Source organism: Oncorhynchus mykiss, chromosome 28 (assembly GCF_057628025.1).
Source record: "Oncorhynchus mykiss isolate SJ-2025 chromosome 28, ASM5762802v1, whole genome shotgun sequence".
NCBI lineage: Eukaryota > Metazoa > Chordata > Actinopteri > Salmoniformes > Salmonidae > Oncorhynchus > Oncorhynchus mykiss.
In genome coordinates this window covers 4145568-4162707 of record NC_143049.1, presented here as the reverse complement: position 1 = coordinate 4162707, position 17140 = coordinate 4145568, and the positions used below count along the sequence as shown (strand labels likewise).

Here is a 17140-nt window from a genome sequence, read left to right as displayed (position 1 = left end):
CCCCCAGCACACACACACACACGCAGATGGATAACTTCGCCGTTCCTCCTGGGTTTCCTTTATGATCCCGGGATCTCCCACTTTCCTCATCAGACTTCATATAGCAACACATGCGAACAGACCGCTCCTCTGCTCTCCTTTCTACCAGCGACACAGCAGCCTGCTACCACCCCGCACCACGAAACCTCAACCAGGACTCTTCACCTTCATCCTTCGCAGACTGGCTACGCACGACGAAGTAATCGAGTGATTTTCCAAACGGATTTCCACCGAAAAGCTCGACAAGTGCAAGTACCAAGACAAGGATTTCTGGGCTATATCGACTAAAGCCGCCGACTTCAAAACGTTTTTTTTTCCACCGCTGTTGATCCGTCCGTCTCAGCCGTGCCATAATGTCCGAGGTGCTGCCTTATAGCGAGGGGAAAATGAGCGGCTATGGGGACACCGAGGCCAGTCAGATATCCTTTAGCTGCGGGCTACAGGACACCAATTCGTTCTTCGGGGCGTCGCAAGCGAAAAGACCCCCAAAGCTGGGACAGATCGGCAGAGCCAAGAGAGGTAAGAGCTGGTTATTGGAATGGATTGTTGAATAGAGGTTTTGTTTTGGTCATCAAAAACAAAGGCTTGGCTTGGCCATGCTTGTGTGAACTTTAACTCTAACCTATGCTACAGTTACCTAGCCTACTGGTTATAAAACAAAAAGATAAAACACCGATATGCATCTGACCTCTAAATTATGAGGCAAACATTTGTTGATATGACAAAGGTCAGCAGCTGAGCCCAGTTGAAAGTGATGCATGAGAATAATAGACTACTGATGTGCTATCAAAATGTATTTCAGTAGCTATAGGCTACTATATTTATTCATTAGATATGCTCTGTCTTTTTTAAATAACAAAGTTGTCCTCATTGCATGCGTGGCTATGTGCCATTATGGACAAGGCATTGTTTGCAGTATTTCAGGACCAAGGTCAGAGGTTTTTTAAACAATAACATGTATTCCTTTGTGTTGCACCAGTCCCCATCCTATTCACTCAAAGCCTTTGCAATGACTTGATTTGGTGTCTGTAAAACATTTTTATGAAACAGTTATATGCTATGTCAGTAATAAACAAAATCATTTCTTCTTCCCTCCGCAGTGGTCATCGAAGATGACCGAATAGACGACGTCCTAAAGGGGATGGCAGACAAGTCGTCACCTGGTGTTTAAAGATGAACGACGCCTTGCAAACTTTTTATTTTGATCAGCGATTTAAAGCACCTGTCGGTTGTGCATGTTCGAGGATTGTAGGAGAAACGATGGCACGAAGCGAAGACAAGGGGAAGGAAAGGAATGGAAAGAAATATGTGAAGATTGGACGAGAAAGCAGAGGAAGACACCAGAAAAGACACATTTATCATGGGGTTGCTGGCAATTCTCCAAACGAAAAGCCATTTTAACTTGTGCTGCGCGGTGTGATGTTGAGATGGCGGACCCTGGCTCTGATGGATGAACTTGCCATTACTTCACAACCATCTTCCAAAAGCGCCGTAAGCAACACAAAACTACAAGTGGTGGCTGAATCTCATTTCAAGCTCTATTTCTATAGTTGTATACAATAGCCTTCCTTAGCTCGAAGACCATAGACCCCTTACACGCTTGGCATTGTTGATAACAAATCGGCGACATCGCATTCAAGGGAGCTGTCCTTTTCAGCACTGGTCGAACGTAGAGAATGCATTCCGATTGCTGCTAAAGCTTTTAAATACTGACCAAACAAACAATGTCCAGTAACTAGTATAGACCCATTGTATGTACAAAAAATATATATATATAAATACACACACACACACACACACACACACACACACACACACGCACACACACACTCTCACACACACACACACACACACACACACACAACCAAGGATGGTGCAATGTTATTTCCTTTCCTAGGCCTATATTCATCTAGGCTCCATCTGTAAAGAATAAGCTAGTAATGCATAGTCCCCAGGTTCAAATGAATTAAAATGATACATGGTGTTTCATTACCCCCCACGGTTAACGATGCAGGTCGGCGCCTTCATGAAACCTACCGACACCAATACATAGCTGTTTCACTTTTTACAGACTCTAAATATCGAAGGAGGCGAGATCGGCAAATTATGTTTGGAAAAATAGTCATGAAATTGATGGGGAAATGTTTTATTTATTTATATTTTGCAATTATTCGTGTTTTTTTGTCTTCTATAATTAAAAAGTCATTCTATTTTCTCCATCTATTTGCATGAACTTTCGCTCTGGTGCCAACACAGGTGCCACCACTCTTACCCTGGCACGCTTCTTTTTAACAAAATTCATATTTGTATTTTTATATCTAAACAATTGTTATTGAGAAATTATGTGCTAGTCTACCATCTTACAATTCATCAACACAATTGTGTGTACTATAGAGAGGATATGCAGATTGAGACCATATAGGCCTAACGGAGAATCGAAGAGATTTGGATTTTGACTTTTCTCATTCAATATCATTTTTTAAAGACTAACTGAATGTGTTTGGGGTTTTGCACACATCAATGTTAAACTATTATTGAGAAATTGTATCCTGTGACTTGAGCTTCGTTGATGAATTTGTTAGAAAATAGCCATTTTTTTTTGTATATTGCACTGTTTACGAGTATCCTCAAATAACACGTTGGATTTTGACAGATTTTGGACATCAAAGTTGTTTTTTTATTTAGTTTATCTTGCACCATTCTTCTAAGGAAACTCAATATGGTTTGTTGTGCATGAAACCTTAATATTTCCATTAATGAAACATTGTTTTACGAAGCAAAAAAAGCAACAGTGTCATGACATTCTAAGAATGAGTCATTGAATATTATGATGCCATTTTCACTGTATTTGGTGAACAAATAAATGGTGAAAGAACATGTCAAATGTGGTCCTATGGTATTCATTTTCCAAGATCTCTCCATCATCACAGAGTAAAAACATTAACACATGGCAGTTAATACGTAATGACAGCTGGTTTGGCTTTGGATTACAACCACATTGTTGCACATAAAGTGGATGAACGGTCAATGGATTACAGTAGATCTCCAAGCTATAGCTCATAGTCTTTGATGACACAACTATAGGCTACTGTATACCTGATGACCAGATGGTTCTGGTCAAATGTAGTGCACCGCAACACGGTGGGCAACACGGTGGGTAACACGGTGGGCAACACGGTGGGTAACACGGTGGGCAACACGGTGGGTAACACGGTGGGCAACACGGTGGGTAACACGGTGGGCAACACGGTTGGTAACACGATGTGCAACACGGTGGGTAACACGGTGGGCAACACGGTGGGTAACACGGTGGGCAACACGGTGGGTAACACGGTGGGCAACACGGTGGGTAACACGGTGGGCAACACGGTGGGTAACACGGTGGGCAACACGGTGGGTAACACGGTGGGCAACACGGTGGGTAACACGGTGGGCAACACGGTGGGTAACACGGTGGGCAACACGGTGCGTAACACGGTGGGTAACACGGTGGGTAACACGGTGGGCAAAACGGTGGGCAACACGGTGGGCAACACGGTGGGTAACACGGTGGGCAACACGGTGGGCAACACGGTGGGCAACGCGGTGGGTAACACGGTGGGCAACGCGGTGGGTAACACGGTGGGCAACACGGTGCAAGTTGAGATTTTCCTACAATAGTAACCTGGGGATTCTATTGGAACAAGGGCCCTCTGGAATATAACACCAATCTATCAGCTATCAAAGTCCCTATCATAACCTGAGCTACAAGGTGTATGAATGTAAACATGGTTCTAGGCCCCAGGCCATTCATACTAACAAGGTGCCCCACACACAGTTGGCCCAGAGGGAATACTTGAATAATCCTTCCTTGAAGTCTAACATCTTCTAACACTGTCGGACAGGTAAAAGCAAGGATTCCACAACATAGCTGACACCTAGCCAGTCATATCAGATCTGCCTAACAGTATCCAAATGGAGGGGCCAAGTAAGCCGTAATCCCAAATTGTTGTTTACCATAAGGGTATACTACAAAGCATGATCAACGAGTTATCCAGCTAACTTGACAAAATATTCTAAGATATCTTTTCATTTTTTAGAAACATAGGCTTGAAATGGGCATGGTATAATTGACTCAACAACCAAAACCATATATCTAAGTTGAGGTTTCTTAATTAAGCAGAACATCAATAGTTGTTTCTGGTTGTTTATCAAAGTTAGCTGGCTAACTCATTGATCCTGCTATGTAGTATACTCCCCAGGTGCATTTAGTTAGTCAGCTAACTTTGATAAAACAACAGAAATAACTGTCTTTTCTGGTTCATTAAGAAAGCTAAACTTTCATATGTGTTGGAATTTGAATCTGCTTGTAGTCTACCCCAGAGTAGTATCACTCTGTAATGCTACAGACAATAACAAAACAAGCCTCTCCATTCTCACTACTCACACACTACTGGTTATTGTCTTTTCTGTTGCAGTCTCTGGACTGAATGGACACAGATTACCATCAACCTTTGTTGTGTTGTGGGCAATGTGTGTGTGTTCATAGCCTGATACATTTTCAACTTTGATGTTCAGTACTAAGTTGGATGGGCATGACCACCAATCACTACTGACCACTTTGTTGCACTTTGTGAGTGTGTGTGTGTTTGAACCCTGTCACATTGTTTCTATTGATTGTTTACCACTGAAACTATTGGCATGCATGGGAAAACGTAACGTTATGACTATAACTACTGTTCTCTGAAGGATGGGAAACAAGGAACAACACAACTATGGAGAGTCATACTCATACAACTTTGACTGAAGAACTAAAATCACACCTGACAAGAGCCAATTAAATCCACGCCTCGCTGGAAGCCCCGCCTTACACAGGTGAAAAGCCTCAATGCTCCGATTCATTCCTTCAACCCAGTACCCCTCTTCACCGTGCCCAGAACCGATCGGCGTGGGCCAAAGAGGTGTTGAACCTCGTTTCCCTACTTCAAGGAACAGTAGTTATAGTCATAACGTTACGTTCCCTTTCAGTCAGTACTCTCGGTATAACACAACCATGGGGAAATCACGCCCCAAGTCAACCTCAATGGATGTAAAATTAAACGGCCCGTGGTAGACCACACAGTCCTCCACCTCACAAGATGCGCTAGTCTGGTTATTGGGTGCACTACACGATGCTTAATAACCCTCTCCTGTACCAGCTGTAATCACACTGTGGGCTACATTGGGAGCAGTGACAACCAGGCAATAAAACCTCACAAAAGTGTGTGATGATGCCCAAGTTGCTACAGCACAAATATCCCCTACAGTCAACCCCTTTTATATAACGGCCAAAACGCTGCCAGACCTCTGGTGGAGTGGGAGCATACACCACTTGGTAACCCTTGCCACTTTCTGCTACAGAGCATTGGGAAAGTATTCAGACCCCTTGACTTTTTACACATTTTGTTACGTTACAGCCTTAGTCTAAAATTGATAAACAAAAAAAATCCTCAATCTACACACAATACCCAATAATGACAAAGCAAAAACAGGTTTTTAGAAATGTTTTCAAATGTATTAAAATAAAAACTGAAATATCACATTTATGTAAATATTCAGACCCTTTGCCCAGTACTTTGGCAGTGATTACAGCCTCGAGTCTTCTTGGGTATGACGCTACAAGTTGGCACACCTGTATTTGGGGAGTTTCTCCCATTCTTCTCTGCAGATCCTCACAAGCTCTGTCAGGTTGGATGGGGAGCCTTGCTGCACAGCTATTTTCAGGTCTCTCCAGAGATGTTCGATCCAGTTCAAGTCTGGGCTCTGGCTGGGCCACTCAAGGATATTCAGAGTCTTGTCCCGAAGCCACTACTGCATTGTATTGGCAGTGTGCTTAGGGTCATTGTCCTGTTGGAAGGTGAACCTTCTCCCTGGTCTGAGGTCCTGAGCGCTGTGGAGCAGACTTTCATCAAGGATCTCTGTGTACTTTGCTCCGTTCCTGTTTCCCTTAATCCTGACTAGTCTCCCAGTCCCGCTGCTGAAAAACATCCCCACAGCATGATTCGGCCACCACCATGCTTCACCGTAGGGATGGTGCCAGGTTTCCTCCAGTCGTGATGCTTGGCATTCAGGCCAAATAATTCAATTTTGGTATCATCAGACCAGAGAATCTTGTTTCTCAATGGTCTGAGAGTCCATTAGGTGCCTTTTGGCAAACTCCAAGGGAGCTGACGTGACTTTTACTGACGAATGGCTTCCGTCTGGTCATTCTACCATAAAGACCTGATTGGTGGAGTGCTGCAGAGATGGGAGAACCTTCCAGAAGGACAACCATCTCCACAGAGGAACTCTGGAGATCTGTCAGAGTGACCATCACATTCTTGGTCACCTCCCTGACCAAGGCCCTTCTTCTCTTATTGTTCAAATTGGCCGGGCTGCCAGCTCTAGGAAGAGTCCCGGTGGTTCCAAACTTCTTACATTTAAGAATGATGGAGGCCACTTTGTTCTTGGAGTCCTTCAATGCTGCAGAAACGTTTTGGCACCCTTCCTCAGATATATTATTTTACCCAATCCTGTCTCAGAGCTCTACGGACAATTTCTTCGACCTTTTGGCTTGTTTTTTGCTCTGACATGCACTGTCAACTGTGGGACCGTATATAGACAGGTGTGTGCCTTTCCAAACCATGTCCAATCAATTGAATTTACCACAGCTGGACTCCAATCAAGTTGTAGAAACATCTCAAGGATGATCAATGGAAACAGGATGCACCTGAGCACAGTTTCGAGTCTCACAGCAAAGGGTCTGAATACTTTTTTTGTGCAAACATTTCTAAAAACCTGTTTTTGCTTTGTCATAATTGGGTACTGTGTGTAGATTGATTAAATAAATGTTTGTCCTCATCAATTTTAGAATAGGCTGAAACTTCAACAAATCCAGTGGGAGAGATGATGCTTAGAGAGCGCCCTGCCACGAGAGTCACATTAGAGTCGCCAGTGGCGAAATGATCTTCAGATCCACAGACTTCAGTGGTTCTAAAGGGGGCCTCACTGAGAGCATCCAAAACCAAATCTAAATCCCAAGTGGGCGCAATAGGTTTAGAAACCGGTCTGAGATGGCGCACACATTTTAGTAACTGTACCGCCAGGGCACTAGTCCTTCTCAAATTGGAGAATGAATGAACCTGGTCGAAAAGCTCCTGTAGGGACATTGCAATATTCATTTTCAGAGTGCTCTGAGGGACAATGTCTTTATTTTGGCACCAAAGCTCTGACGCCTGCCACTTATACAAATGCAGACCTCCCGTGGAGGTCACCGTTACGGACGAATAGTTCAGAGGTAAACCTCTAGCCGAGATAAGTGAACGGTGCCTGTAAGAGCTGTATCTACTACACTTTAATTCAGGACAAAGCGGATCACTCAGAGTTCCAATGCAGCACGTGTTGGCTTGCCAAGGGTTAGAGGCTTAAGGTGACTTCCTTGATAACGCAAGTCGCCTGTCTACATAAGAAACTGGGTTAGGGGAGGGTTTGGCCGGCAGGGATGTTCTTGTCCCATCGCGCACTAGCGACTCCTGTGGCTGGCCGGGCACACTGACAACGTCGCCATGTGCACGGTGTTTCCTCCAACATCTTGGTGCGGCTGGCTTCCGGGTTAAGTGGGCATTGTGTCAAGCAGCAGTGAGGTTGGCTGCGTTCTGTTTCGGAGGTTGCACGGCTCTCGACCTTCGCCTCTCCTGAGTCCGTACGGGAGGTGCAGCAATGGGACACGACTGTAACTACCAATTGGATACCATGAAAAATGGGTAAATCTTTTTTTTACGCAAAAGTGGAATGTTTACATTTTCTATGCCGGTGGCTTGACGACATTCGTGCTTGTTGGATGCATCACTGCCTTGTCGTTTGTCGTTATCTGACTGGTCGGTGTTGCCCGGAGCTCCCCCATCTGATAGGGGAGTGTAGCAGTCTACACTCCCAATGAGAGGACTGTAGAGGATACAAACAACGAATAGTTTCGCCATCCTGGAGCCTGATCTTCCTGCACCTTCGCTGCTGGGGGTACCTGTGTCTGCGGCCGCAGTGCCTACTACTACGATTTCGAAGTTGACGTTGACAACCTCCCATCACTGCTCTGGAACGAGCGGGGCTTCTCCATCTGTCGGAAGCCTGCACCAGGCACCGGGAGCAACAGCTCTAGTTAATCTGCCCCTCGCCCGTCCATAGAGTGTCACACCATGATCTGTTTTACCTGTCTTTGTGCTTGTCTCCACCCCCCTCCAGGTGTCACCCATCTTCCTCATTATCCCCAGTATAGTTATACCTGTGTTCTCTATTTCTGTTGTCAGTTCGTTTTGTTTCATTGAGCCTACCAGCGTTTATTCCTGTGCTCCTTTCTGTCTCTAGTTCCTGTTTCTAGTTTTCCTGGTTTTGACCATTCTGCCTGCCCTGACCATTCTGCCTGCCTGTCGTTCTGTAAGAGCTTCTGGCTCTTCTACTGAGCCTTGACATAAAGGGTTCTCAGAATCCTGTGAAGCGTCGGAGTGGGCGGATTTCCTCGTCCTCACCAGCTGTGAATTTGTGCAGTTCCATGGTAAGAAATGAGACCGTTTCTGGTGCAAAAACAATGTCCTATCCCTTCAGCTTGAGTAACTTACATTACAAAGTTGCTCCCAAATGTACTACGTTACGAAGGGCAGCTCTGAACAGTTGAAACTGGATTTTAAAGCTGATTGAGTCTGCTAAACACTAACAAAAGACCCATCATATCTGACCCTGTGCCCTCTCTGAATCATGGCATTGAACGCTTTAGCAGGATTTCCTCTCTTCACAACTGGCTCGTGATTATTTCAGCTCAATGGGTATAACTTTTGTTGACAATTTTGATACCTTTTGGAAACAAAACATATTTTATAAGGACGGGATCCACCCAAATAATTTGGGTTCCTGGATCCTTTCACCGCGTTATAAGGCTTTGTTGAGACAATGACTTATCAATGACCCAAGCCCAGCTCAGCTAATCCCTACCATTGTAATGCAGAGTTGTTATAATGCTTCAGCAAATGTAAATTACACCAGGGGCATTGGTAGTCACAATGTAAGTAACCAAAAGTATGTCTCTCTAACTGCCCGGAATGCCTCTGCTGATCCTACAGCTATTGTATGCAGTGATCATCTGCCTATGAACCAGATTTATACTGTAGCACTGATGCCGTGTGCCCTAGGAGGAAGTCCACTGTGTGCAGCTCACCCTGCACTAACATAAATAACATGAGCATAACTACTTCTGCTAAGCTTCCCAGTAAAGCAACGGAAACAAGTAAGCATCCCAGAACAAAAGTGCTCAAAATAGCCCACGTTAACATATGTAGCTTAAGTAACAAGGTTCATGAAATCAATAATTCTGCTAGTAACAGATGACATTCATATTTGGACAATCTCTGAAACTCACTTGGATAATACCTTTGATGATACGGTGGTAGCAATACAAGGTTATACCATTTACAGAAAAGATAGAAATGCCAATGGTGGAGGTGTTGCTGTTGATATGTATGTCGAACCATATTCCCGTAAAGAGTAGAGATGATCTCATGTTAAATACCGTTGAAGTAATATGACTACTGCCTCACCTAAAGCCCATTCTGGTGGGAAGCTGCTATACACCACCAAGTGCTAACAGTCAGTATCTGGATAACATGTATGAAATGCTTGGTAATGTATGTTGTATCAACAGAGAGGTATATTTTCTGGGTATATATTTCCCTGTGGATTGATGAGGAATTGAAAAATGGTATGGTTGAGAGGGATGAGGGAAAAGGAATGCCAAATAAGTCTGGCTGCACAACCGATTGGCAAACGTATTGCAAATTGAGAAATCATGTGACTAAAATGAATAAAAGGAAGAAGAAACTATGAAACAAAGATAAATAATAAACAATGATAGAAAAAAAATCATTGGAGCACCTTAAATTACATTTTGGCAAAAATAGCAAACTCAGCTCCATCATTCATTGAATGATGGCTCATTCATCATATTGTCATAGCTAAAGTTAACCAAATAGGTTACATTAGGCTATAACTAGCAATGCAAAATGGCATTCTGAGATTACATTTATGATCTGTGTGTAGGAATGTTATGTTAGCTAGCGAGCCAGCCATCTAACGTCAGCTAGCTAGCTTACAGTAATATTTAACTTGGGTTCTTTTGTTTAGACATGTAGCTAGCTCGCTAGCTAAACAATGAATCATTATCCCAATCCATAGAGTACTAGCAATACAAAGCGATTATCATAGCTAGCTAAAGTTAACCAAATAGGTTCAATGTTAGCTAGTTAACATTAGGCTATAACAAGCAATGCGAAATGGCATTCTGAGATAGCATTACTACACAGAGATCATAAATGTAATGCTAGCTAGTGAGCCAGCCATCTAACACCAGCTAGCTAACGTTAGCTAAGCTTTAACTTGTAATTAAAATAACTTTGACAAAATTAAAAACATATAATATCTGAAACTGTATCTAGACTCTTACCAGTATACATGGATGAAGGCTTCACGGCAGACTGTAACCCCTTTAATTAAATAAGACGTCCTGTGTCGTTTCCGTTTAGTTTGTACAGATTGGCCCGTTGTGTCAAGTTACTCTGCCATCAGAATCATCTTAAGCTTTAGCCCCCACCCAAACTCTGACCATTTTACTCACCCTAGCAGAGCTGGTTAGTCTGTTTTCATGTTATCCAGAGCGTTGGCCAGAGCGTAACTGTCCTCCTGGCAACAATTTAATTACGCTTTTTTTTGCCAACGTTTACTGACACCGGGCCATATTCAACCGGTGTTTAGCGTTTGTAAATTCATCAGTTTTTCTGCGCTCTGGCACACAGATGAGAGTGCTCTGAAACAATTGTTTCAGTGACATTCTATTGAAATGGATACTTGCATAGGGGAGTCTTTGGCTATGCGATACATTGAAAAAAAAAGTCACGTAAGACAGGATTACCTACACATACTGACCAGCTCAAATAGACAGAAGTGTGCTATATGGCATACCAATCCAAACTCACCTCTTGGCATGTCCAGCCCACTCATGATCTCAGCCAATCATGGATAGCGGGAAGGTTGCTAACTTTTTCTGTGGCTTAACCAACCAGGCTAGTAATTTACATTTTTTATTCGTATTTACAGATGGCATACACGTTTGTTATTAAGGCACATGAAAGTTCACATGTTCGAAGACATTTCTGCCCAAAAACCCATTTTGATTCAAAAGAAAAGTTAACCGTTCAAACAGTTCCTGTGAAGTAATGACCTGCGACCTAGTTTCCTGAAACGGGTCACAAATTATGAAAGACAAGCATTGTAATTTTGAATTCCGTAAAGTAAGAGTGTAAGAGGTGACAAAAAAGACTGTTGTCTATCAACAGTGACAAGCCAACTTGGATGGAAAATTACAGAGGATAATAACGATATTGCTACTCCTATTTGCCCTACTTTCAATTTAAGCCTATTAGAAAGTGTGTGCCCCCAAGCTTGAAGGGAAGCAAAAGTCATTCTGGTACCTAAGAATAGTAAAGCCCCTTTTACTGGCTCAAATAGCTGACCAATCAGCCTGTTACCAAGCCTTAGTAAACTACGAGAAAATTGTGTTTAACCAGATACAATGTTATTTCCAAATGGACAAACTTTCAGCATGGTTATAGGGAAGGACATTCAATTAAGCACAACACTTTCACAAATGACTGATGATTGGCTGAGAGAAGTTGATGATAAAATAATTGTGGGGAATGTTTTGTTAGACTTCAGTGCGGCTTTTTACGTTATCATAGTCTGCTGCTGAAAAACTTGTGTTATGGCTTTACACCCCCTGTTATATTGTGGATAAAGAGTTACCTGTCTAACATAACACAGATGGTGTCTTTATTAATGGAAGCCTCTCCAATATACCCAGGTAGAATCAGGAATTCCCCAGGGCAGCTGTTCAGGCCCCTTACTTTTTTCAATCTTTACTAACGTCATGACACTGGCTTTGAATAAAGTATTTATGAGGATGACTCAGCACTATTGTAACGGTTCTCTTGTTGTGAAGTTGAGGCGGACCAAAATGCAGCGTGGTGGTTGTTCATTGTATTTTAATGAAGACACTATACATGAACAAACTAACGAAAACAAGAAACGTGAGAACTCAAAACAGCCCTATCTGGTGCAAACACAAAGACAGGAACAATCACCCACAAACACACAGTGAAACCCAGGCTACCTAAGTATGATTCTCAATCAGAGACAACTAATGACACCTGCCTCTGATTGAGAACCATACTAGGCCGAAAACATAGAACTGCCCCACAACATAGAAAAACAAACATAGACTGCCCACCCAACTCACGCCCTGACCATACTAAATAAATACAACACAAAGGAAATAGAGGTCAGAACGTGACAGTACCCCCCCCCCCAAAGGTGCGGACTCCGACCGCAAAACCTTGACCTATAGGGGAGGGTCTGGGTGGGCGTCTGTCCGCGGTGGCGGCTCTGGCGCGGGACGCGGACCCCACTTCGCCATTGTCTTAGTCCGCCTTATTGTCCGCCTCCGTTGCTTACTCACCATGACCACCCCTCTCAATGACCCCACTGGACAGAGGGGCTGCTTGGGACAGAGGGGCAGCTTCTCGGGACAGAGGGACAGCTGCTCGGGACAGAGGGACAGCTGCTCGGGACAGAGGGACAGCTGCTCGGGACAGAGGGACAGCTGCTCGGGACAGAGGGGCAGCTGCTCCGGGCGGAGGGGCTCTAGCGGCCCCTGGCTGACTGGCGGCACTGGCGGCCCCTGGCTGACTGGCGGCCCCTGGCTGACTGGCGGCACTGGCGGCCCCTGGTTGACTGGCGGCGCTGGGCTGACTGGCGGCACTGGCGGCCCCTGGTTGACTGGCGGCACTGGCGGCCCCTGGCTGACTGGCGGCACTGGCGGCCCCTGGCTGACTGGCGGCCCCTGGCTGACTGGCGGCACTGGCGGCCCCTGGCTGACTGGCGGCACTGGCGGCCCCTGGCTGACTGGCGGCACTGGCGGCCCCTGGCTGACGGGCGGCATTGGCGGCTCCTGGCAGACGGGCGGCACTGGCGGCGCTGGGCAGACGGGCGGCACTGGCGGCGCTGGGCAGACGGGCGGCACTGGCGGCGCTGGGCAGACGGGCGGCACTGGCGGCGCTGGGCAGACGGGCGGCACTGGCGGCGCTGGGCAGACCTGGGCAGACGGGCGGCACTGGCGGCGCTGGGCAGACGGGCGGCGCTGGCGGCGTTGGGCAGACGGGCGGCGCTGGCGGCGCTGGGCAGACGGGAAGCTCCGGCAACGCTGGGCTGAGTAGCTCTCCTAGCGCCGAACAGGCGGGAGACTCCGGCAGCGCTGGAGAGGAGGAAGGCTCTGGTAGCGCCGGAGAGGCGGGAGACTCCGGCAGCGCTGGAGAGGAGAGAGCCCCTGCAAGGATGGGCCGGAGAGACAGCCTGGTACGGGGAGCTGCCACCGGAGGGCTGGTGCGTGGAGGTGGTGACGGATAGACCGGGCCGTGCAGGCGCACTGGAGCTCTTGAGCACCGAGCCTGCCCAACCTTACCCGGTTGAATGGTCCCGGTCGCCCTGCCAGTGCGGCGAGGTGGAATAGCCCGCACTGGGCTATGCAGGCGAACCGGGGACACCGTGCGCAAGGCTGGTGCCATGTAAGCCGGCCCAAGGAGACGCACTGGTGACCAGATGCGTAGAGCCGGCTTCATGGCACTTGGCTCGATGCCCACTCTAGCCCGGCCGATACGCGGAGCTGGAATGTACCGCACCGGGCTGTGCACCCGCACTGGGGACACTGTGCGCTCCACAGCATAACACGGTGCCTGCCCGGTCTCTCCAGCCCCCCGGTAACCACAGGAAGTTGGCTCAGGTCTCCTACCTGGCGTAGCCATACTTCCTGTTAGCCCCCCCCCAATAAATTTTTGGGGCTGACTCCCGGGCTTCCATCCACGACGCCGCGCTGCCTCCTCATACCAGCGCCTCTCCGCTTTCGCCGCCTCCAGTTCTTCTTTGGGACGGCGATATTCTCCTGGCTGAGCCCAGGGTCCTCTTCCGTCTAATTCCTCCTCCCATGTCCACACCTCCTCGCGCTGCTCCTTCTGCTGCTTTCTCCGTTGCCCATTACCACACCGCTTGGTCCTGTTGTGGTGGGTGATTCTGTAACGGCGTTCTTCGTTTGTTGAAAGAGAGGACCGAAATGCAGCGTGGTGGTTGTTCATTGTATTTTAATGAAGACACTATACATGAACAAACTAACGAAAACAAGAAACGTGAAAACTCAAAACAGCCCTATCTGGTGCAAACACAAAGACAGGAACAATCACCCACAAACACACAGTGAAACCCAGGCTACCTAAGTATGATTCTCAATCAGAGACAACTAATGACACCTGCCTCTGATTGAGAACCATACTAGGCCGAAAACATAGAACTGCCCCACAACATAGAAAAACAAACATAGACTGCCCACCCAACTCACGCCCTGACCATACTAAATAAATACAACACAAAGGAAATAGAGGTCAGAACGTGACAACTATACATGTCTGCTACTACAGCGACTGAAATGACTGCAAAACCTAACAAAGAGCTGCAGTTCGTTTTAGAGTGGGTGGCAAGGAATAAGTTGGTCCTCAATATTTTTTAATCTTGTAATAAATAATGTGGAAATTGAGCAAGTTGAGATGACTAAACTGCTTGAAGTAACTGGATTGGATTGTAAACTGTCATGGTCAAAACATATTGATACAACAGTAGCTAAAATGGGGAGAAGTCTGTCTATAATAAAATGTTGTTCTACCTTCTTAACAGCACAAGGCAGGTCCTACAGGCCCTAGTTTTGCCACACTTTGACTACTGTTCAGTTGTGTGGTCAGGTGCCACAAAAAGGGAAATTGAAATTGGCTCAGCACGGCTGGTCCTTGGATGTACACAGAGCTAACATTCATAATATTAACGTCAATCTCTCCCGACTCGATGTGGAGGAGAGATTGACATCATCACTACTTGTATTTGTGAGAGGTATTGACATGTTGAATCCACCGAGCTGTCTGTTTGAACTATTGTCTCACAGCTCGGACACCCATGCAAGCCCCACAAGACATGCCACGAGGTCTCTTCACAGTCCACAAGTCCAGAACAGACTATGGGAGGCGCACAGTACTACATAGAGCCACGACTACATGGAACTCTATTCCACATCAAGTAACTGATGCAAGCAGTAAGATTAGGTTTAAGATACAGATAAAAAAAATACCTTATTGAACAGAGGGGACTGTGTAGCAACACAAATATAGGCACAGACACATGCATACACACACACACACAATAACATACACACCATACTCGTACACATGGAATTTGTACTGTAGATATGTGGTAGTGGTGGAGTAGGGGCCTGAGGTCACACAGTGTGTTGTGAAATCTGTGAATGTTTTGTAATGTTTTAAAAATTGTATTAAAAAACTGCCTTAATTTTGCTGGACCCCAGGAAAAACAAATACAAATCTGTCAATTTTTTCCTAGTTATATGTACTGTACATACAGTGCCTACTCACACCCCATGACTTTTTCCACATTTTGTTACAGCCTGAATTTAAATAGAGATCTTGTGTCACTGGCCTACACATAATACCCCATAATGTCAGTGGAAAAATGTTTTTTGAAATATTTACAAATGAATAAAAGTCAATATTCAACCCCATTGTTATTATCACGTTTTAGGGAAAACCCAGAAGCAGACAGTGTCGAAGTAACAAAGTTTATTACTAGAACAGGGGGCAGGCAAAATGACAATTCAAGGGCAGGCAGAGGTCGGTAAATCCAAAAGATCAGAATCCAAAAGGTACAGAACGGCTGGCAGGCTCAGGATCAGGGCAGGCAGAATGGTCAACAGGAAACAGGAGATAAAGGGCTGTGAGACATACAGTAGGTTTGATTCTAGACACATGAAAAGTGGGATGTATATGGAGGGTACGGGGCAACAGAAGACGAACAGCAGAGGGGCTAATGACCTTGGAGATGGGAAAGGGCTGATAAACCGGGGGGGAAAGTTTGTTGGACTCCACCTGGAGGCGTAGATCCCAAGTGGACAGGCATACCTACCTCCCGAGACGACACCAGGGAGCCAGGGTCCGGTGGCGGTCCGTTTGTCGTCGATACCTGGAGGTGGTCTTGAGAAGGGCAGACCGGGCTTTCTTCCAGGTACGACGACAGCAGCGGACAAACATCTGGGCCGAAGGTAGGTTGACCTCTTCCTCTTGCTCAGGGAAGATGTTGTTTGTTGTTTTGTTGTTTGTTTCCAATGTTAGTAAGACTCTTGTTCCAGTTTTTAGTAGCGGTACTGAATTGAAGGAATGAATCCGAGCCTTAGGCTTGTCACCTGTGGAAGGCGAAGCTTCCAGCAAGTTGCAGATTTCATTGGCCTTGTCAGGCAGGATTTTAGTTCTTCAGTCGAAGTTGCGAGAGTGCAACTCCCCATAGTTGCGTTGTACCGAGAGTACTGACTGAAAGGTTATCAGAACACATTACCATCAACCATTGTATATGCGTGCATGTGTCTCTGTCAGAGAGAAAGTGTGTTTGTGTGTGTCAATGAAAGTGCGTGTTTTTATGTTTTTGAGGCTGTTAGATTATCACCATTGATGTTCAGTACAAAGTCGGATAGGCATGCATTGCAATCGACTTGTTGCTCTTTGTACATACATGTGTGTGTCTGTTTACATGTGAATGATTACCCTGTCCCCATATGATGTCCTCCTACGGCCTTGACAAAACAAAGGTCCAGAGGTAATTAGCCTAACACTAGAATCCCTCTCACCCCACTGACGCTACCTACTGTTTCTACAGACTCAACATCTACAAATAATATCTATTTAGCAGACATTTTTATCCAAAGCAAATTACAGTCACGTGTGGATACATTTTCACATATAGGTGGCCCTGGGAATTGAAGCCACAATCCTGGCTTTGCAAGCACAATGCTCTACCAGCTGAGCCATACAGGACCACAGATGGGATTGGACAGCAGAGCAGGCTAGGGTCAGCACTCAGCAAAAACACTGGTGCTACTCAAATGGTCTGTCGCTTTGCACATACACAT

The 17140-nt window shown here is 45.8% G+C and overlaps 1 protein-coding gene across 1 annotated transcript; it reads left to right on the top strand.

Annotated features, from left to right (window-relative positions):
- Positions 1 to 262: 262 nt before the first annotated feature.
- On the top strand, positions 263 to 2923 carry LOC110508352 (calcium/calmodulin-dependent protein kinase II inhibitor 1a). Its single transcript, XM_021588805.3, has 2 exons — positions 263 to 558; positions 1140 to 2923. The coding sequence occupies exons 1-2, from the start codon at positions 393 to 395 to the stop codon at positions 1208 to 1210; spliced, it is 237 nt and encodes a 78-aa protein (XP_021444480.1). The 5' UTR covers positions 263 to 392; the 3' UTR covers positions 1211 to 2923.
- The last annotated feature ends 14217 nt before the right edge of the window (positions 2924 to 17140 follow it).

What these genes read in the sequence shown, in the direction of transcription:
- LOC110508352 (XM_021588805.3), top strand. Translation starts at nt 393, where the DNA reads ATGTCCGAGGTGCTGCCTTATAGCGAGGGGAAAATGAGCGGCTATGGG. An exon ending in GATCGGCAGAGCCAAGAGAG is followed by an intron (nt 559 to 1,139) that starts GTAAGAGCTGGT and finishes TTCCCTCCGCAG; the next exon opens with TGGTCATCGAAGATGACCGA.